A 21,754-nucleotide genomic window follows, 5' to 3' on the forward strand; every position below is an offset into this window, starting at 1 on the left:
GATTAGCCAGCTGATAAAATAGCATGCTGGAATTCTCTGGAGCTATCATAGCATCCAAACAACACCAGCAACCTTCTAGCTTTCAGAATTATACACCAAAACCCACATCTAATGAATGGTGAGTGCATCTAGAAGTGCCTTCTGATACGTTTGACTGCTAAGCTCTACTGACCAGCACCACCTATAGGTACCTCCATGCCAACTTTAATCGCCTCATTTCTTTCCTAGTTTTAACCCCTACCACTCGAAATCCTCTGCTAATTTTAAAGAATGAGATATAGATGCAAGCCTAAGCAGAGATGCTAGGTCTCCATCACCCCAGGAGTACCTCATCCCTTGTTCAGTTAAATACAGAGAGTGGGCAGCTCATTCCCTCAGAGCAAGAGAAGACTATGGCCTCATTGCTAGATCCTTAAGTTCATTCATAGGGTTTCTTAACATGTATGGCATTTTACTGATCTACGAGGCTTAGCGATGGGTTTTGTTTAATCCAATATACTCTGTAAGACATATCCTGGGCATTCTAACAAGCTGTTGCACATTATCTGTATGAACAAACATACAGATTTGTTCCACGGCTAACCATTAGGCATGGGTGCCCTACTCAGCTGATCCTTTATTTAGTCAAGCCAAAAACCACTGCAGTACCTTCTCAGACAAAACTGTTCACATTTAATAAGAGCATCAAACACTGAAGGAAGATTTGCTGTTAGAGGAAAATCTAGAAGGACTTGGAGATGGAACTAAGTAAATTTGTTTCTCGCTCTTCACACACACAAATTTGAAGAAGCCTGATGTGGCACACCTGACATTATCTGGCTACCAATGTTTTTGAATACTGCTATAACGTATGCTGAAATCTGTATCAAAGAAAATCAGTAGTAGTGTCCCATTCCACCCATATTCATTGAGCTCAGTTTGAGGCCTTACTTGGCAATAACAAAGTAATGGAAAGAGTCCACGGCACACAGGCACACTGTGCCAGTGCACAATTTCCACTTTCTGCCTATTTCTGTTTGCATCATGAGTGCAGCCCCAGCTCCAGTCACCATTTTCAGTCTTTCACAAAGGACGGATGTGCTAATCTCCTTCAACTCTAAATACAGGTTAACAGTGCCAAAGCAAAAAGCTGTGTTTGTTTCCACAGTGCTGCAGATAACCAAAGCTTCAGATTAAATACATTTGTTATTAGGAAGGCTGAAGCTACCACAGATGTTCTGGAATTGTATTGGTCAGAAATTGATTATTTGAATGTATTTTTCCCATCACCTACTAACAGTCCTGTAAGATGGAAGTCAGATCAACATCTGAATAGCAAGTAAAAATATGCAAACTCAGCCACCCAAATAGTGGGGAGAAAACAATTCTGTCTAGCAACAGGGATGAAAGAGGTTCAGCTGACAGGTAGGAGAGAGAGTCTGGGAGAGGCACAGAGGCCTCTTCCGAAGTTGATGGAATTCACCGCTCTAAGGACATGTTTCTTACCTTTCACTAACCTCCTGCATCCAACCTGATTTTGAGTTGCTGTTCCCATCCTGCATCCTTGCTAATGGCTCAGTCTTCTCCAGTTCCAGGGGCACAGCTCCCCACTAAACACAGCCAAATGGTTATCTTGTGGTAGCTACTCTCCACACACAAGTACCCTGACTTCCTCCCACCCAGTGAAGAATTGGAGAAGAAGAAGGAAAGGGACAGCAGCAGCCCTGGTTCAGCAGCAGAGCCTTGGTTCCCCTTTCCTAGGGTCATTTTTCCCCTCAGCGGGAGTCGGAAGTTACATGACTTCTTCTGGTAACAGAAACACTAATATCAGTGTCCCAGCAGAGCTGCATTTGCCACCTTCATTTTCCCCCATATCCTTAGCTCAGGAATGCTGTGAAACACCGCAAAGCACTACTGGTGTGTCAGTAACCGCTCCAACCTCCCCACAGAGATGGCAGCTCCTGACAGGACGACTATCAATAGTCTCTGAATCACTTTGAGATGAATCAGACTGTTAAAATATTTAATAGTCATGCACCAGCTTGGCTGCTTCCTCACCAAGCTCAGACCTTACCAAATTATGAGTAATACTTGCACTGAGCAAGGAACTAACATTTTGAAGAAAACCATCTCCATTTCTCCCTGCTCCTTCCCCCCACTGGCTAATACTGGGGCAACAGTTTTCAGAATGCTGATGAAAATCTTCTGATTAGATGAAATTATATCTTTAAACAAAGGAGAAAAGGGATCATTACAGGAACATTTTCCTACTTATCTTGCTCTAAATAGTCACACTATACTTTCTGCTCTCCAAAGGATGAGGAGGCTAGGTGGCAGTGCAGGCTAATGGACTAGCTCATTATTATAGGAACTAATGAAGTGAATTTGGTGTTCTTAGCACCTGGATCCATGGCTAGCATAGATTTCTCCAGCCCTCAGTCACTGAAAAACTCCAGGCAACAGGCCTAAGCATATAATTTTGCAAGGTCAGGCCTGGAATTAATAGTCAATAGGAGCCCACTTTTTTGAATTACTGATCAACCTCATACCTTTGCTTGAAGTAACGGAATAAGTACATAAAAATGGCAGCGCTGCTTTGCACATTTATCACAGTTTGCCTGTTCTGCCTGTTCCTTCCTGTAGGAGCCGTGAACACTGAGGCACACACATCCACACCTACAGCCATAACCTAACCAAGACAGCGATATCAACTTGTCTCTGGTAAAAGCCCTGAAACAAAATAAAATAAATAGATAAATACACAAAATAGCATCTTTCTTCTTCCTGTTGCTCACTCTGCCTGAGCAGATAGGACTCCGATACTAGCAAGCTCTGTTTCTATTAGGAAAAAATGATGGTATCAGTAAAAGAGTTCTGCAGGCACAGTCCTGCCGGCCCACAGAAACATACATGAGGTCTTGTATACTGCCTGGTGCTCACCCCTACTGTCTCCAGTTATTGTATCTCTCAAAGAGGTTTCATTTATCTTTCTACGTGTCTCAGAAGAAGAATACATGGTGTCTGCTTTGCCCTTACTTGTATCTTTGCACGGCAGTAATCACGGTCACCTTCTAAGACAATAACTCTCATGTATAGAATAACTGCAAGGAAGGATCCCCAGCTCTGAGTTAGGGCGAAGGTGTGACTTTGAAGGACAGGACTTTCTAGAATTAAAGCTACCACACGATCATTACTTAGAAAATGACTCCATATTGAAAAGCAATATACATCCTTATTCTGACCGAGGCAGGGTAAGTACAAGAGAGCATTTGGAAAGACAACAATAGACTGAGCTAACTAAATCCTCCAGCTTCTCAAATCTGACATGGCTACTTGTATAGTGTAATTTTTCTTCCATGCTTTATGATTTACATTTTGGTTGTCATGTGTTGAATCCAAGATTATGACATGCTTTACAATGGTATGAGGGTACTACCCTTCAGTCTGCAGTAGATCTTGTCTAAAGAAGCTGGGTACTAAAATTATGCAATCATCTGCTCTTTCATCTGCTCCAGTAGGATAAACCTGTGATTCTTGCAGCATTTCACACCTATTATTTGATGACGGGCAGGGAAATGATCTGGTTGCTGGCAAAATTTCTTTTTATTTTTAGATGTGATAAAACAAATGACTGGAAGATAAATCGATTGGGTTGTAAACCAACCGAGTTGAATGGGTAGTCCTTACTGATCTAGAAACTAAAATATGTCAAAGAATCAGTGGAAATCTTCTGCTTCTAGCTTTCCTCTGCAACAGATAAAAGTGTAGTTATAGCACTGCAGCAACACCACCTGTATTCTTCATGAAAATAAAACCTTATGGGATACCAAGACCTAAATGGTAAGTCCTATATCATTTACGGCTCACCATTAAATAAGACAGATGAAATAGGCTGGCAGGCAGTAACAGACCAGCGCAAACCTTTTGTTGGCTGAAATGTGCCAAAGTGACAGATGATAGCTATGCCACCTTAGCACTACTAGCAAAAAGCCTTGGCTCGCAGACGCACCAGCCACCTAGTGCCTGGGACACACCTCTGTAAGTGGGAAACAATGGAACCTGCAATTAATGCATTTACACCAAGGAGAAATGTTGCTAGCTGGATGAGAAAGCAGAGACACTTCTTCCCGGCGCCAAACCAGCTGAGCTCATCCACGCAAGGCTCTGCTGTGACACAAAGGCACACTCCTGACAATGAAAGCCTACGGAGCGACTAAGCCAAGGGTACAGCCTAAATAGGCAGGCAGAAGAAAAAAAGATACAGTGGGAAGGTGTGCTGGGCTGAACTAGGTGGGTGGAGAGTAATGAAGCAGAAGCACATGGCTTGAATTCTTCAGGCCTTCCCAGTCTGCCCTGGAATTTGTAATGCTTGGAGGTTCCTCTGAGATGCACGGGACCACCAATTTTAGCACACTAGGATCCAAAGGTTATAGGCCCAACACTTCAAAAATTAGGGAGAGGAGGGCTACATGATGCGTTGATTCCAACATAAAGCCTGAAGCCAAATGAAGAGTGAAGTCACAGGTGCAGATTTTGATCATCCCTAAAGGAACCAGGATCACTAGAGTTCATCCTGAAAAGGGAATTCTGATGAAATTGAAATTTTTCCGCAATTTTTCCTTAAAGAAGTTTCATTATATTTATATATATATAATATTAAGTATAAAGGGGTGCATATAATCATATGTCCATACAGATTCACATACATATTAAAAAAAAAAAAAATCAACTCTAGACAGGAGTTCAGTGCATTATTTTTCTTCTCACTGTGCTACAATCCCCTTACTCTATACCCCAGAAGTCTCCCCAGGGAGAATGGAGAAGAAGGGAATTTGCTTCTTTTGAGAAGACACTGAGACAGAGAGAGAAATCAATGTTTCCTTAAGAAAGAAAACAGCCTTTTGAATGAAAAAAATAGCTTTTACTAAAAACACATTGCAGCAGAACAAGTCCTGTCATTATAAAGGAAGGAACTGCTTGCAAAATGGAATCCCAGCAGGCACTCAACCTTTCCCCTTTCCCAGCTTAAAAGCATCCCAGCCTCATCAAGCAGCGAGGCCTCAACAAATCTATCCTTACAAATTTAAGCAGCATAACTCCACCTTTCTCTGCCAAGTCCACGCATACACACCCTATCTCTCTCACTCAGAGAGCTGACATGCTAATAAATACAAGGGGGTTAGCTACATTTTGTATTCCAGGCATACTCCAAAGGGGCTCTTGAGATCTTGCTATGCTGATGGAATTCAGCTTGGCCTTGTTTGCAGCTGTTACTGAGATCCCAAATGGAATCAGATACAGGTCAGGTGTTTTCCATTATCTTGAACTACATTGCTTTCGAAATCTCTGTGCTAATCATATCTCTTGTACATGATATGACAAGAGAGATTCAGATGCCAGATTCTGAAAAAATGTTGGTTTAAAGGAAATTTCTTAAAATCTGCTTAGTGGTATCTCCTGCCTCTGCCACTCAATCAAACTCATTCAGCCCTGAAATACATCCTGATCCCAGCAGCCGAGAGACAGCCAACAATATCCTTCGCATCAGTTCAGCTGTATCTGCCCACATACACCTATAACAACTCAGAACAATCAGAACACCTGAATTTTGAATCTATGAAACTTCTTGCTGGCAATAAGGAGACTTCCACATATGAGGCCTTTTAGATATGCACAGGGTGCACTGTGCTCCAGCACAGGAATAACCCCACCTTCCATTCCAACTAAGTTTTCATTTGGGCTGCATCCCCATCTCCCCTTATACTTGCTGCATTACTCACCACTGGCCAAAGAACAGATCGCTTCCCCTGGGACTACAATGGATGAGGGGATCAGTGATTCCCAGGGGGACTAATGAATCCACAGCAGATCTACCTCCATCCACTAAGGACTACTAGGGACATCTTTCTGCAGACACCTGCCACATCTTGAAGCTCCACTTTTCCTTGATATGTGTTTTACTGGAACAGACAAAATACTTTGATAATTTAACCTTTAGACGTACTCAACAAGGGTCACACCCTACCCAGTGCCTGACTTGCTAAGGCCAAGCTACAATGATACCAGTACATTCACGCTCATTCACATCAATCCCATCCTTCCACCGTGCCTGGCCCAAAGCATACTTTTTCCTTCATACAGACTCAGACACCAGAGTTACACAGGTCTTAGCGTTATAGCAGTCCATTTGATACGCACCTTGAGTCCACACTCTTATTGAGTTACGCTAGATGCTCATGTGAAGGGACAAGAAGCAGAGGCTCACCAGGAACAATTCTGTGCCCTGTTTCTGGTGCATATAGTAGATTATCTGGAGAGTGTTCATCTAGAAATGCTGGAAGCTTGATAGAGGTGATGCTATTTTCCATCATCTTCCCATTTTCCCTTTGACTGGCCAGCATTCACATGGACACTACCTGGCATGAACAGCATTCACTTTCGAGCTTGCAGGCTGTAACTGTCCCTGCCCCAGGTAAGATGGGACACCGTTCATCTCTGCTCCTCTCTCAAATATCAGTGTCATGGCTGCTGGATTTATCCCAGGAATAAGCTCTGTGTTGGTAGCAGTGAGAGGCTAAAAGAGACCAAGAGATGTGAAAACTCTCCAGGAAACCATATCAGAGCCAGGTCCTCTAGGAAAGCTTTCACCTCTCTCAGAAAAGCCCTGGAAGGTCAGGGGATAAAAGCTTTGCTCAGCCTGAATGCTGAAACCTCTTCTGTTTGCTGGAAAAAGGCCAGGCTGGAGCTCTGAGCCCTGACAGGACAAACCCACTCCCACTCAGGTAGGAAGTCGCAGTCAGCAAGAACAGAGGACACAGCCACAAAGGTTTTGCCTTCTGGCAACTCAGTTCTAACCCAGCTCACGCTGTGCCTCCAATCTGCATAGCTGACAGATGTGTTCTGCTTATTGCTTACTACAAGAGAGCCAAAGAGAACGGATTTACTGATCATACCCTCTCAATTCCCCAGTACCAAAGAAAATGCTGTTTACCTAAATGAGGGGGAGGTATTCAACCACACGAGACAGCTGCAGGATGGTGCTCAAGGAACTGATACACTCAATTGAGCAACATACAGTGTATACGTATAACACAGAAGCCTATTTCCTGAATAAGCCATACCTGCCAAGCAAAATATCCTGTTCTAACACATGGTATCTTTGACATTTACCTTCAGTCGTGAGGAGACTTACGATTCACAAGTGCCATAACCATGTATGATTCATCAGCTGTCTCCACAGGACTGAAAAATAAATGTCATATCAGATTGAAACCACCATCCATTTTATAGATGCTTATTAACACGTTATTTAATGTGCCAAGTTTGTTTTGCCTTTCATAGTTGAAAAGTTTCTTTTAGGATTTTTTTTTTTTAATTTTACATTCAGCTCTAAAGCACCTTGCCATAAAACAAATCACACCTTAGAAGTGTTTTCCTGCTCAGAATTCTCACTCTTTGCTTAGCTTTTTAAGGGCAACGTCATTCTCCTAATACATTGAAACTACAGACAGAAGCCCTGCTGATTTCAGGAAGCAAGAGCAGATGCAAAAGACACATGGAGCAGAACAGGCTTTAGAGATAAGAGATGCCAGGAGCAGAATCTAGCAGGGGCCAAAGTGAAGCCCTGAACATAGTGCAGACAGCAGCAGCTGCAGTATTCAGGGATGCCTCAGTGCCAAGAACAGTGCTACAGGTTGTGACCGTAGAAGAGCTGTTTTGTTGACACATACCACCACATAATTTGACACATGCTGAGCTGGCCTTACCCACGACTGCTTACAGTAATCGTGTTTATAGCTTTGGCCCAGAAGGTATTCTTGCATTAAATCCAAAGTCTGTCACCAAACATAGACACAGACACACACTATTGTATCTTGCATACCTAAACATTGACTTTTGAATAGTTCTCAGACAAATGGGTTTTGCAAGTTGTCCATACACAGTACAGGCATGCAGAAGCCCTTATACTTAAGCTGTACCCTTGCAGGGTAAACTTCTACATATAGAGCTGTATGCATGAAAATGGAGATGTAGTAGTTGTCAGCCAGAAGTGACAGACTTCAAATACTATCACTCCTGTTTTAACTTTCATTAAAAGTGACAGGATAAAATGGCTCTCATACAACTGTGATGCTCTGAGAAGGATCCTCTTCCAGTACAGGTATCTCCTTGTAGACAGAAATATTCTAAAGAGGAACTCAGATTACCAAATTAATGCAGTTCTGTTCCACTTAATTAAAACATTGCTGGTAATTAGGGAACCCCGCTGGTTCCCCTTCTCCGTTCTTCCTGATCCTCCCCATCCTTGAAATTCAAATTTGAACTTCCCTGAAGCGTGGAGGGTGTTTCAACTTGGTGTTAATTTCAAACCAGTAGGTGGTTGAAGCCAAGCAACGGAGTTTGGACTGAAATTCCAATCAAAACATCTTTAAAGTTCAGGAGAAAGAGCAGGACTGAGATCTGAGATCAGGAGTTTTCACCTTCATTCAAAGATTCTAAGGACATATTCAGCCTTTCACTGCCTTTCAATCACACGAAAAATGAATTTGTCCCATTAGACCTGGTAAAACCTTTCTGTATAATCTAAATCTGGGTCTGCATAAAGATAACAGTTACCAAATATTCTCACCTTATTGGCATATTGATTGTAAAATACTTTTTTGTCCTGTAACTGGGAACAGTCTGGGCTAAGGAAACTCTAAGTAGACAAAGAAAGAATGCACTGAAGCATAATATGGGTACATCACATACAGAGTTTGCAGACTGACGGTCCAACAAAACTTCATTGTGTTCTGGAAATAAAATTAATAAATAAAAAGGAAAGCCATTTTTAAACCGTAGACAATGTTTTCTGCATTTGTATGCATCACATTGTTCAGCTCTAGTAGAAGGTTTAGCATGAGCAATATCTTACCTCATTAAATCCAGCTACCCTGAGAGCCCACATGCACTCTGTGCCACTGACAGCAATTCTACTGTGATTCTACCACTGCGCCACGCAATTCAGGAGAGACTCCAGCCTGTGTTTCTGCCCGTTAGGAAGACTGCCTGCTGCTTATTTGCCTCCAACCTCCCTGTTGCCATAACTGTTGATTTTGAATGAGGAGAAGAAAACGACAAGGAAAGGAGAGGGCATTTTGTCAATAAAAACTTTTATCTGCCAATTTTCTTAAGTGATCTCCAACTCTGAACAAGACATATGAGTGGAACAACCTGGAAATTGAAAGGTACTGTTAGAACAACCCTAATTACTTGGCTCTGTAAAGAAATAACTACCTCTGAAGGATGCACGTATTATTTCCCCAACATTACAGGGTTGCTATTGCTTTATTACATTGTCCACAAGGGCAAAGCACTACCTGTAATTTTGGGAGCTCTTCCCCTTTTTTCACTAAAACGTTATTAGACCACTAATTCCTGAATCCTTTTGACTGTGGCTATCTCTGAAGAGTTGGCTTTGACTGCTATACAACTTCAGAGTTTGTTAGATTCACATAAACCCAGTTACAAGTGAAGTCCATGGTGGAGTGGAACAACAAAGATTCTCTAGCAGAGCTCACCTACATAAGGCAGGCCAGAAGTCTCACTTTAGAACAACTTTTACATTCAGTAGCACATTTCCAGGCACATCAGCACCTGAAGATAGCTCCATGCATCGAAGCTCATCAGAAGTTTAGCTGACATGAAGCTTGATAGCAAAGGTAAGAGCCTATCCCAATCAACATAACACATACCGAAACTAGTAGAAAATCTAGGACTTACTATTTAAGGCAGCTATCTCAAAGAATTCAGCAGCCTCCACTCCTTTCTTGAGCATACATTATTGCCCCTCCAAAAAAAATGCATTTCTGGGGCTGCTCAGGGACTTTAAAAAAAGGGAGTAAGGTGTACATTGCTTTTGTTAGAGGGCTGTATGTACACAGTTGCAGGAGAGCGAGAGAGGAGTCAGGAAAAACAACATGGAAACCAGCACAGAGTAGAAGAAAACCTCACAGAACAAGCAGAGACATGGCTCAGGGAACAATTTGCCAAGGGACCTCTAGGGGTGAGATCGGGGCATCTCTTTGAAAGAGACAACACAGACACTGCTTGCTGTAGCAGAAAAGAACTGAGTATTTTTGCGAATTGGAAGGTAACATCAAAGATTCCTATTTTTTCCACAAAGTTCATTACTATAAACTACCCAAAGGGGGTTGGACTGCAAGCATCAGAGGATGAAGCCTGGATGTTGAACTTCCAGGTGATGAAATACACAGGAGAAACATGCAGCCTTATTAAGACCAGCTTCTCTTTCAGGAATTAGAAAACAAGTTTATTTTACCTAATTTTAAAAGGCTCAGATAGTAATCTGAGCAAGTTAGACCTTGCTCACCTTCTTCATAAATCAGCTGAATAGCTACTGGAAAGCAGAGCTCCAAAGACACCCCTGCAGGATTACAGTGCAAACTAAAAACAACCTCTATTAAAATTCCTTGATTGTATCAAACAAAACAGTAAACAGTAGAGAACTAGTGACCAGCTTCTATTTTTGGAAGGCTCCTCATGGTTAAGTAATAATTATTGTTTAAGCTTTAAGAATTAAAACTTGACCATTCTGACCTATGATTAAGAGCAGGAAAATAGCAATTAAAAAATAATTCCTCTCAGTAAGGAAAGGTCAACAGCAGGATACATCAAATTCCAGTACTTGGATGTATTTTGTTTAAAATACATGCTAGTGAACTGGTAGAGAAGACAAAGTGATACGATATCGGTATTTCAAGTGATACCACTACATAGAAAAGCAGATTTTATACAGAAAGGTGATATCTTTTATTTGACTAATAGATACAGATGGTAGAAAACAGTCAGCAGCTCGGCATGCTAACTATCCTCAGACCCACCTGTCTGTTCTTAATTCCATTAGCCAACCAAATAAAAGGATACTAACATTTCCCTGCAAAACTTGCCGTACTTGTATTTGTATATAAACATGGTTATGACAGTACTAACAACATCAGTATTTAGGAGAAGGATTTCCAGAGGCATGTTGATGTTTCAGAACACAAGGTAATCACACAATCATCTAGGTTGGAAGAGACCTCCAAGATCATCTAGTCCAACCTCTGACCTAGCACTAGTAAGTCCTCCACTAAACCATATCACTAAGCTCTACCATAGACTTTTATAAAGAAGACCATCTCCTCAACACCTCCTGTGGAGTCCATCTGAAATAGCCAATACTGGTTCCAGTCTGTCTGGAACTAGAACTTGGGACTGGAAAGATCTCTAAAGCAACCCAGAGCAGCAGCAACTCTACCCCTCGTTACTTGCATGATATGCACTCTACCTGGATGATTGCTGACTCTTCTCACATAGGCTTTTTAATAGCACTTTGTAACAAGAAGACTTTACCCAAGAAGTGCCTCAACTACCACATTTGTTTTGGCAGTAATAGAAGAAATATTCAGGGTTCAAAACAGGAATTCACCCCTTAGCAGAAAAACAAATTCTCTGCTGATGTACCTCACTGCGAGATGAATTCCCGCAGCTCAGTAATTCAGTTCATTTCTTTATTAAGCAACCAGTCAAGTTGCAATTCAGTAAAGAAAAGCACAGCAAGAAGTGATAATTGGGACTTAAAAATACACTCAGCTGTTACTGCATGCAAGCTCAAAATACAAAAATCACTTAGCAGGTTTTCTAGTTAATGGCTTAATTTTCCCTTCTGTTAAGCCTCTAGTCTAGCAGAAAGTATCACTTAGCTAGTTCAACCGCTAGGTCTCCCTGTCGGGAAATTGTTGTTCAAATATCCAAGAGGTTTGAATAAACTTCCCCATTAACTTTCAGAATGCACAAAAAAGCTTTGTGTTGATAATAGCAATGGTTATAATCGAGAGCCATTTGCAAAGCTGGGTATATTCCTTCTGCAGCTTTTCTACTAGCTAAGTTTTTTTTTCCATTCCAGACAAAAATTTACTCCTCTAAGGTCGTAAAAGCAGAGTTTCATGAAAGGGGCAATTAAGGTTGTTTGTCTTGTCTTCAGAGTAGGAATTTGGCTTCAGAAGACATCAAAAGCTCTAGATCTTCAAGGTAGGTTTTTATAGCCTGTGCTACCAATGGGCAAAAGAGCACCTAAATATACTTGACATTGATGACTCTTCTGAGGATTCAGTATTTAAGGAGTGCTATTGTAGCCGGATTTGTGTGGACTTCTGTGTGACAGTTGTGCCTTTCCCTGAGCTCCCATAAGCATCTGATGTACCTTTTGCAATAGCTGACCAGGGGCAAAGTTATCTCTGTGCAGATCCCTTCCATTCAGTATCGGGGCAGGGCTTCAACAGAAGCTCTGGAAGTCAAAAAAGAGCAAGGAGTCGAATAAAGACCAGAGCCATAGAATATAGCCAGTGTCTATGAATTATTGCTTAGACAGCTGTGGCACTGTCCACTTAGATAAGCTTTTCAAAGTCTCCACTCTGAACAAACACTTGGTCTGGCCATGTTTATTTGAATTTGTATGACATTTGGACCTAGTTCCCTAGTCTGAGCTTGTCCCTCCAATGACAAAGTTCATTATCGTCCTGAAAGAAGCACAATCAATGCAGCCTCTTCTAAACAGAGGTGAACTGCAGCTTAGACAAGGAAAGAAGTGAAAGGCAGGAAGAACATCCTCTCTCTTCAATACAGATTACTTCACTGCCAGGTGGAGTTTCCTCCTGCTATGAATGTATAACCAGTCCTTTATGCCAGTTTGCAAAGCTGAAGATATGCTGGTAACATATTAAAGCTCTCCATCCTTCTCTTCCTGCTCTTTTAGGCTATTTCAACAATCAACATGTACCCTCCCAGCCAGGGGAAAACAATGCAGCCAGTCACTAATTCTGGCAGAGAACATCTTGCTGGACACCCTCTCCATAGTCCTGTGTACAAGCAGCTGTGAACAAGTAGCTATGAGCCCTGAGCTCTTGAACAGTCTGTGTTGTTAAAGTCTGGGGATAAACACACAGGCCCCTAAATGATAAGCCTAAACCATACTAACAACTGCTTGAGGAGTTCCTTCATCAATAACAGCTATTAGCACATCTGAGTCTGACTCATCTCTTTCACCATCTGTGACAACATCTCATTTGCATTAATCCCTCATTCTTCCTTGCTCCACGGTCTTAGCATTCATGCTTCCTAACTTGGAGGAACATTTTTCTAACTCTTCTCCATTTCACATCACAAACAAACAAACAAAAACCACAACCTATCAAATGCATTTAGATTAGCCACTGGTCATAACCAGGAACACTGCACTGATTTGATACTGCCATCTTGGGAAGCAAGGAAATGGGAATGGCTAATGAATCACTAACATTCAGTAATTAGATATCTTAACAGGCAGGCAGTGATTGTATGGATGGGAAACTGCTGCAGGTACACAGTATTACGTCAGTTTTTCAGCCCTACTCTACTACATGCTTCTAAGTAGATTCAGATGAAGGTGTATCCAGTGCCATCGTGAAAACTCTGTGGGCTAAACCAAACAAATACTTTACATTTGAAATAATTCATCAGGGCAATTGTTAAATGACAGAAATATGCCATTACTGGTGGTTTTGCAGAACAAGCTTCCTGTTTCAAACACCTGAGTTTTAATCCATAAGGGAGAAGTACAGAATAACTTTAAATGGCGATTCAAGCAATTCAAATCCCTCTCTGAATCAGACTCTCAAGGAGACAGCTTTGGGACACGATAGGACTTTCCCCCTGCTAACCCATCCCTGTCCCATTGGTGATAATTACCTCTCTGCCTTGCAGCAAGGGCAAATAGAGATCTCTTCTCCACAGGGGAAAACCACTTTTCTCTCTCAAGTTGTCTAACTGGTTAACACAATAAAGCTAAACTCAGAGAAGATGCATCAGCCTGTATTTAGCCTCAAGTTTCCAATTCATGCTTGAAAAAGTTCTTGTGTCTCCCCAGCGTATGGAGGAGCTGATGACAGGCAGAAAACTTTCAGAATTAGGCAAAGAAATGTGGCATCTGTTTTGCTAAAGGCCCAGCAAAAAAGCAAAGTATTTTAGGCACTGAAAACACGCTAGAAGGCCATAGCAAAGAAAAGTTTTAGAGAACAGTTTCCACTTTGGTGCCCTAAAATAGATCTGTGTTTGACAAGCACGAGATACAACTCTCTGCCACCTTCCTCCTTCCAGCTCCCCCCACTCCCAGCAGAAGTGTGGCAGGAACAGAGACTTAATGACGCTTTTCTTTTGACGAAGCATCCCCTGTTGTTAAGCTCTGCATCAGAAATGGTTGCCCCTACTAAAGGGCAGCGTACAATCTCACCTCTAAAATGCTAAATATCACTAACGTCAGAACCAATTTCAGTCAGTTCAAGCAGCTGAGAGCAAATCCCTTTAACTTTAACCACTTCAAAATCAAGGGCACATTGACTTTATGCAAAAACTAAACCCGCACGTTGGGAAAGCAGGACCTGCTTCTCAAAGAAGCAGCACAGCTAGTTACAAGGCACTGACCCAGCCACAGGCGAACAGTGCAACAAGGTGGCCCAAACCTGGCCCCTTAGCAGTAGTGGTTGAGTCCTCAGGGTTGGATGCCTCTCTCCCTCTCCAGCCGATCATTTGTCATTGGTGCCTTTCACATCTAGGCCACATCTCCATACTGCAGCGTTCACCTTGAGCAACGTGAATACCTATTCTGATGCCTGCATTTAAAATAGCAATTAGAGAGAGAGAAGTATCAAAGAAAAGTGGTGTCCCCGAAGGGAGCATTTTGACTTTTTTTTTTCTTTTTTACCACAGCCACAGAAGTCCCTGTGCTGGTTGTGTTTGTTTTTATTTTCAGCTTCATACAACAACTTCAGAACCGTGTGCTCTCATTCAGCTGATCAGTACTTTTACATCCTCTGTTTGGGATTTTTAGAAGTATTTATACACCACAAACAAATTCAGTAGCCAAAATAGGACAGACTAGCACTTCAAGGAGAGATTAATTAAGGCTTGCCGAGCAGGCAGAACTTGAATATGGAATGGGAAGGTTTTTTTCTTCCTCATCCCAGCACATCTAAACATTCACGCAAGAATGTCTCAAGACCTGTGTCAACCTCTGAGTGAAATGCAGCGGAGCCCATAATCCACCACACTGTATAATTTCAGTAGAGATTCAAACACTCCCTTTTAATTACAACTAGAAGAAAGTTAACAGATTGATCAGATTCCTTGAAACTGTCTGCGCAACACTTCCTCGGCATTTTACAACTAACTGGCAAAGCTGGTATCACTGCTAGGAAAAAAGACAACATCAAACAAGAAAAACAAGGGCTCAAGACTGAAGTTTGTTTGCAGAGCTGTGCTCTGCAAGCGCCAGGCTGGCAGACAAACCGGCTTTTTGTGGCACTTCTGCTGCCATTCAGCCACGTGGCAGGGGACAGCTCGGCTGGGCCTCAGAAGCCCCGTGTCATGCCGATGCCCTCCCTGCTTTTTTCTGCGAGACCTCTGCGCCCTTTCTGGCCTTACTTCCTACTGATTTCTGCTCCCTGCCCGTACTGCCCCGACAGAGCCAGGATCAGGTGAATACTTCCCTTGCATAAGAGCACTTTGCAGCCCACAGGATTATCTTTGCCATTAGTGTGTGACCAGCGCGCCTTTTGTGTATCAGTGCACAGGAGTCTGGGGCAGAGCACAAGCAGAGCTGCATGAAGCAGAAACCTTTCCAAAGTCTATTATTTACACGGTAGGAGGAGAAAAATATCCATGTAATCATGGATTACTACTCACCTTTTGTAATTAAATCTTTGAACAATATTCCCAAACTCTGTATCACACTTGCTGTATTTAGAAAAAAGGGAGAAGTGAAAGAAGCCCTAAAAGCTACAACTCTTATCCCCTTTCCTTCCATGTTTCATCATTTCAGTGATTTTGACCTTTATTAAAGCATGCTGAGAAGCAATAGATGCAAAAGACCCATCTGGGTAACTGTGAACCCACTATTTCATGGTGTTGCATTTAGACTTCTATACAGTCTAAGTATTTAAGTGAGACACTTAGCAAATATTTTACCTGTTAACTGAGTGATTTCTTTCATACAGTCTTCAGTTCCACCTGGGAATCCTCATGCTAACAACATTTAACATCAGACTGCCAGTATCTCAATCATTCTAAATTAAAAAACAGATTAAAAATACAAAGTAAGAAGTTTACTCCTACACTAATAATGTGTAATAACCACAGAATCACCTAATTTAGATTATTTCTAATTTAACAGTTCAATGTCCTTCAATTAATATCAGCAATATACCTTGGAAACCATCTATCAACTCTAAATTTTACGTGTTTCAAAGAGACAGAGCGTCCAGTCTATTTGCATTGGTGTTATTAACATCCAGAGTACTTCTAGTGGTTCATCAAGTGCTTGTTACTAGTTAGAATTAAAGTAGGTGAAGCAAGCAGCTGTGTCAAAGATGAAAAAGCTGCATGGCTTATAGCTTACACTGCCACTTCTCCATTCCCAGAAAACACTGTTTAAATTAAACAGCTCTGACTGGTCCCCAACTTCCCCCGCCCCAAGGAGTCCTCTTGAGCCAGGTTCAGCCGCCACTTCTTTTAAATCCCATTTCCTTTTCTTTAAGAGAACTCTTCCCTCCCACACTCACTATGAATAAGAATAAACAGGTTTTCTTCGGCCCTTCTTTTCTCAGTCTGCTCAAAGCCTCTCCCAAACACTCTTCCAAGAGATGGTGTTGTCGTGGCATCACCACAGGTCCTCAGTGACATTCCCAAAACTCGAATCCAGCCATTATTGCTGCAGAGAGTGGAGTACCCTGCTTAAAATACTGATACTCTGCAAGAACTTGTAGCATCCACAGAAGCCCAGGGCTCAGTCCCGAGCTGCTCAGAGGCTGTTACTGCTCTCACTGTACAGCCTCAGCTACATCAGACGAGAGCCTGCTCACGCCCGGCGTTCTGGGGATCTGTCCTCCAACACCTGACACACCAGTCAGCTGTGTGACAGCCCTCGTTCTAAGTGCCACCAGCCATTTCCAAAAGGGAGAGAAAAGGAAAGGAGTGAGTAACAGCAAGTCTGACAGTTAGTTCAGAGCACAAGTCAAAATCTGCTAGTGCATCTGACAGAGCTTCTACCCACCTAAAGGGACATCGCTGAATTAACAAGTACCGGTATTTGCTGACACAAAGCAAAAGCAGCAATTTTTCTAAGACAATTGCTTTTGTGTCATGGCAAAAGATGCAAGACAGGCACAAATGTTAGGCTACTGAGAGGTGATGGAGAGGGATGAGAGGGAAGAGAACTTTACCAAAGGGAAGCGTGGCTGGAAGACCTGCGCATGGAGTGAGAAAGCAGAAACAACACCCATCGACAGAGGTTTTACTTTGCACACAAACAAGAGCACAAAAGCTTGGTGCCAATCACCACGTGGCAACTTGAATAATTATCCTGCTTACTTAGGAAATTTAGTCTCCTAAAGGAAAAGCACTGGCCTAGGAAAGTTGGTTTTAGCAGCCAGCAGATAGACACAGCTCTCTCTGCAGTGAAGTTCACTACAATCAGTCACAACTGCAGCAGCAAGGACAAAAGCTCTCGAATTTGAGAAGGAAAGCCAAGTTTCAAGTCCACACAGCACTGCTCTTCATTTAAACCAGTGCACACTCTCATGGGTCTGTCTTCGAGGAAGCTTTGAAAGGCAGGGAGGCTCCCTCAGCTGCATGCGGGGTGGCAGAACAGAGCTCCTAAGGGGAAGCATACTGAGAAGGCAGCATGGGTGCAGCATCCTTCTGCCTAAAGCTAGTCCTGGGGAAAACCCCAGGGACAAGGGCACAGTTCAGGTCCTCCTTCAGATCTCTCCATGTAAATGTTCCCTTGAGACCACAGCCTGTGGGACACAGTTCCACTACTAAGTTACTTGCTCTAGAAAGGGTGCAGAAAGCCTCAGCAAGCAGTCCAAGAGAGAAAATATAGTGAGAATCTTGAAGAGCTCACTTGGCTTCACTTCTTAAAAATCGTATGTGAGAGGTAAGGCAATTACAACACACAGATCCCCTCACAGGGAGAACCCATCACTTGTTAGAGGCCTCTTTAATCTAGCACAGACCAACCTAACAAACCAGTTGCTGGAACCTAAAGGCAAACTGAAACTAAGGCACCTTTCCCTCCCACACACTTCCTTTTAGTTTATTTTAATTAAAAAGTGCCAGAAGTTGTGCATCTCCCTATCTTCAAATCACGTCTGGCTGCTCTTTCTCACTGTTACGCCTAAATCAAACACACGTTCCTAGCACGTACAGTTCAGGAAACTTGCTGAGACAGAAATGCCTGGAACATACAGGAAGTCAAGTTAGATGGATTTGTCTTTAAACCGTGGATATGAAAATGCAGGCCTCAGCAGGTCAATAAGCTCACAATAAGTTGCGGGAATGGATGAGAATGAGAGGGAAACACGGGGATTTAGCAGTTTCAGCTGTCGTAAGCACTAATGGCAAATAAGTTCTTAAAAGAAACCTTACAAATTATACAGTTAGGATGCTTTTATGTTTGGCTTCAAGATTTCAACTTTTTTTTCCCCAAACCCACAGGATTATCTTGTAACAAAAGCTAAAATTCTCTCTAAATATTTACACGTACTCACTGTCCTCATTACCTTTTTTTTTTTAATTCACTTTTTTGATAATGACAGAAGATTCATATACAGTGTTCAGGCTAAAGATACAACTCAATGCTACAGAAACTGAGTGGAGGAGATGACTTTGGAAAACAGAGAAAGTTTAGGTGACTCAGCCCAGCTGCTAAGAGAAAGAAATGCAACCCTCAGCTCACAGGAGTGCGTGGGGTTGTAACCTCCTGAGGGTTACACTGGTTGGTTTAAATTCTGCATAAGAACAACTATGCTGATTTCCTGAAAAGTCACCAAGTTAATGCCATGGTATTAAAGTTATTCAAATAACTGTGAAAAAGAAATCCAAAGGAATAGCATGCACCACAAAGGCCTTTTCCTGCTCAGTAAGCCAAATGAAGTGTCTGGGCATTGGATATAATCCTCCCCCCATCATTTAATAAACTGCCTGCAAAACAGATGGCAATCATGCCTGAACAGCATCAAAATCCCAAAGCTGGAAAAAAAGTTTTCTCTGCTTACTTCAATGGGAAAAGAGTAAAAATAACTACCTCTTTCTATAATTCCTCATCCTCCCTAGCCTGTTCCACACACTCCACTCTTGCAGAGAACCTAGACTCAGTCAAGGGCTAACAAGAGAAGATTTGTACCAGACAGACCTTTTCTTGCTGTATCTTTATTCTGATGGCTGCAACACAGCAGCATCAAGCTGTAGCCATCCACCTTACTACAGGTGCGTGCTCTACATGGACACCCCAGCCAAAGGTTCAGAGCAGGCCACAGACAAGCGAGCTGCTTCATGTTGCACCTGCAAAATTCAGCCTGAACAGCCGCCCTTATGCGATCAGACGTACCTGGTTTGCAGGCCAAAGCAAGTCACTGCACGCATCGGCACAGGCCATCCAATGCCAAAATATGATCACCAAACCTCAAGTCTGTCCCTGAAGTTCCTCCTGTTTTCTCCTCTCTTTACACCAGAGCAGCTGATAAGCCAAAGCAAGATTTCAGGTGGCCTGAGTGCTCTGAAACTCTGTGATTTACGAACACCACGTGTAACAGCCTAACACTTCTATCTCCTGCGGATGGCAGGAATACAGCCCTGAGCAAACACACAACAACTTCAAATGCATCAACAATGTCCTGCTAAAATAACAAAGAACAGAGAAAAGTAAAGCACTGAGACACCAGATTTTCTTTGTTTGAATACATATATTGCATATGTGATTTTTTTTTTTTGGCATCTTACAGACCAGACCATGCAATGTGCTTTTCTTTTACAAAAACAACAAAAAATACATTCTTTCTTGGAGACAAGAGAAACAGGTCTTACCCCACAGAGTTCGGGTCAGCTGGGGTATTTGAAGCCATTCGAATCACAGTGAGGAGATGAGGCCCTGCACATAAATCCAGCAACACGCTTTCCAGAGTAAGGATCTGCCCCTTCAGACCATGCATTCTCTAAGCCCTACCCTGCCTTAACGCCTGCCAGCCTATCTCCTGAACATCGCATCAGTCTTCACAAACAAGCAATAGCCAGGACAATCCCAGACTGCTCTCAGCTCTCCCTCTTTTAATCTTCATAAGATTTTCTGACTGCAGAAAGCAAGTTAGCTACAGAAGACTTTTTAAAACATTTCCCCCACAAAAAACAACCCGTAACAGAGACCTTTCACCTGAAAGATGCAGACTTCACCCAGCTTGATGGATGGAAGGGCTAGTGCTTCATTACTACTTTAAAGACTCTTCTGCAGCTTCAGCGTGACCAAATCTCTTGCCATTACTTATCCCTGTGATGCAGTTGTCTGCCCATTTCTCTCTGCTATGCTGGCATTTCGTGGAAATCATCCTCTTATAACTCTTACTCAAGAATGAGCAGCCATTCTGACAATCAGAGTCTTTTTCTAGCAGCGGGCTATCTTCTACCTTTCTAGAACTGGTAGGATACCTCACCAATACTGCATAGTAGTGTTAAATCAGCAGCTACAGTGATGATTTTAGCTGTGAAACCACAGATTAGATTTTATACATTGTTCTTAAGGCATTTATTTAGTACAACCAAAAAAAATCAACAAAGAAAAATAATATACCCTCTTCATTGCTTCTCTTTATTCGTGGTTTAGGTAGGGATCATTACTTTCAAGAAAAATTCAGTGGGAACAAGGCAAAGCCTTTAGTAAAAGTTTGTGATTTAAAACCACCCAACCCACCCCCCTAACCTCTTTATAAAGAGTCACATCTTAAAACATGGAATAGATGAGCATGTTTGAGAGTTCATGGTGCAAAAAAGAGTGGGATGGCTAAAAACTTCTCAGACTAGTTTAAAAAGAAACAAAACACCAGCCATCCCACTCTATACGTGAACACAGCCATCTCCCTTTCCCTGTTCGTCTCTGCTTCCATCCACCCTGCAACAAAATCAGTATATAAAGAACACCAGCAGCAGCTTTATGATAGACAATGATCCTTTTTGGCATCAGTCTGTGATAAGATCGTTAATTCTCTATCTTTAAATTACATCATAGCTGTGTAAAATACGCAGTGATATCCAAAGCGTGAACTCTTCACATCCGCTGTCGATACCTCAGCAAGATCCAGACTGCTGCCGCAGCGAGCGCCAGGCCTGGCACCAGAACGGCTGCTAGAGGAAGCCCACCTGAGTCTCCATCACCTCGATGACCCACGGGGCCATTCTGTGGCTGCAACTACAAGGAAGAAAAAAGTATTTGTGTCAGAGAGCCCACTGCAGCCCCGGCTGTGTGTCAGGACCAGGGGGTTCTGTAAGGACATGCAAGATGGTTCCCCCAGCTCCCTGAGCGCTCACCCACAGGAGGGGCAGAACAGCTTTGGGTAGACTGAGCTTCACTACAGGGATGTCAGTGATTCCTTGTTTTTCTCACCTGCCCTGTGCAAGGGTCCAGAATTTTATTAATTTATTAATTTTATTAATTACTCCTTTATTAACGGAGTAGAAAAGGGGCCTCAGCCCACCTCTCTCGACCAGCATGCTCCAGGCTGATCAGCATTTCCTTTGTCAGCTTCAGTGCTAGCCAGGGATGTTGAACTTACAACAGGGGATTAAGGATTCCTCTCTTTCTGTATACAAAACAGTGCCAAGATATTTAAACTGCAGCAGCAAACGTTCCTTTTTGCTGGGCTACATACACATC

At 42.5% G+C, this 21,754-nt stretch overlaps 1 protein-coding gene and 1 long non-coding RNA gene across 2 annotated transcripts in view; one reads left to right on the plus strand and one right to left on the minus strand.

The window, feature by feature from the left end:
- On the plus strand, window positions 1-20,376 carry LOC310899764. Its single transcript, XR_014584648.1, has 2 exons — window positions 1-118; window positions 2,623-20,376. It is a non-coding gene; the product is annotated as an uncharacterized lncRNA (long non-coding RNA).
- The window catches only part of SYNJ2BP (synaptojanin 2 binding protein), an 8,528-nt gene continuing 6,550 nt past the window's right edge, over window positions 19,777-21,754 (minus strand). The window contains exon 4 of the mRNA XM_083836659.1: window positions 19,777-21,289. Coding sequence (XP_083692785.1) covers window positions 21,149-21,289 — 141 coding nt within the window. The 3' untranslated portion in view covers window positions 19,777-21,148. The remainder of the gene's footprint in view (window positions 21,290-21,754) is intronic.

Source organism: Anser anser (assembly GCF_964211835.1).
Source record: "Anser anser genome assembly, chromosome: 5".
In the NCBI taxonomy this organism is placed as follows: Eukaryota; Metazoa; Chordata; class Aves; order Anseriformes; family Anatidae; genus Anser; species Anser anser.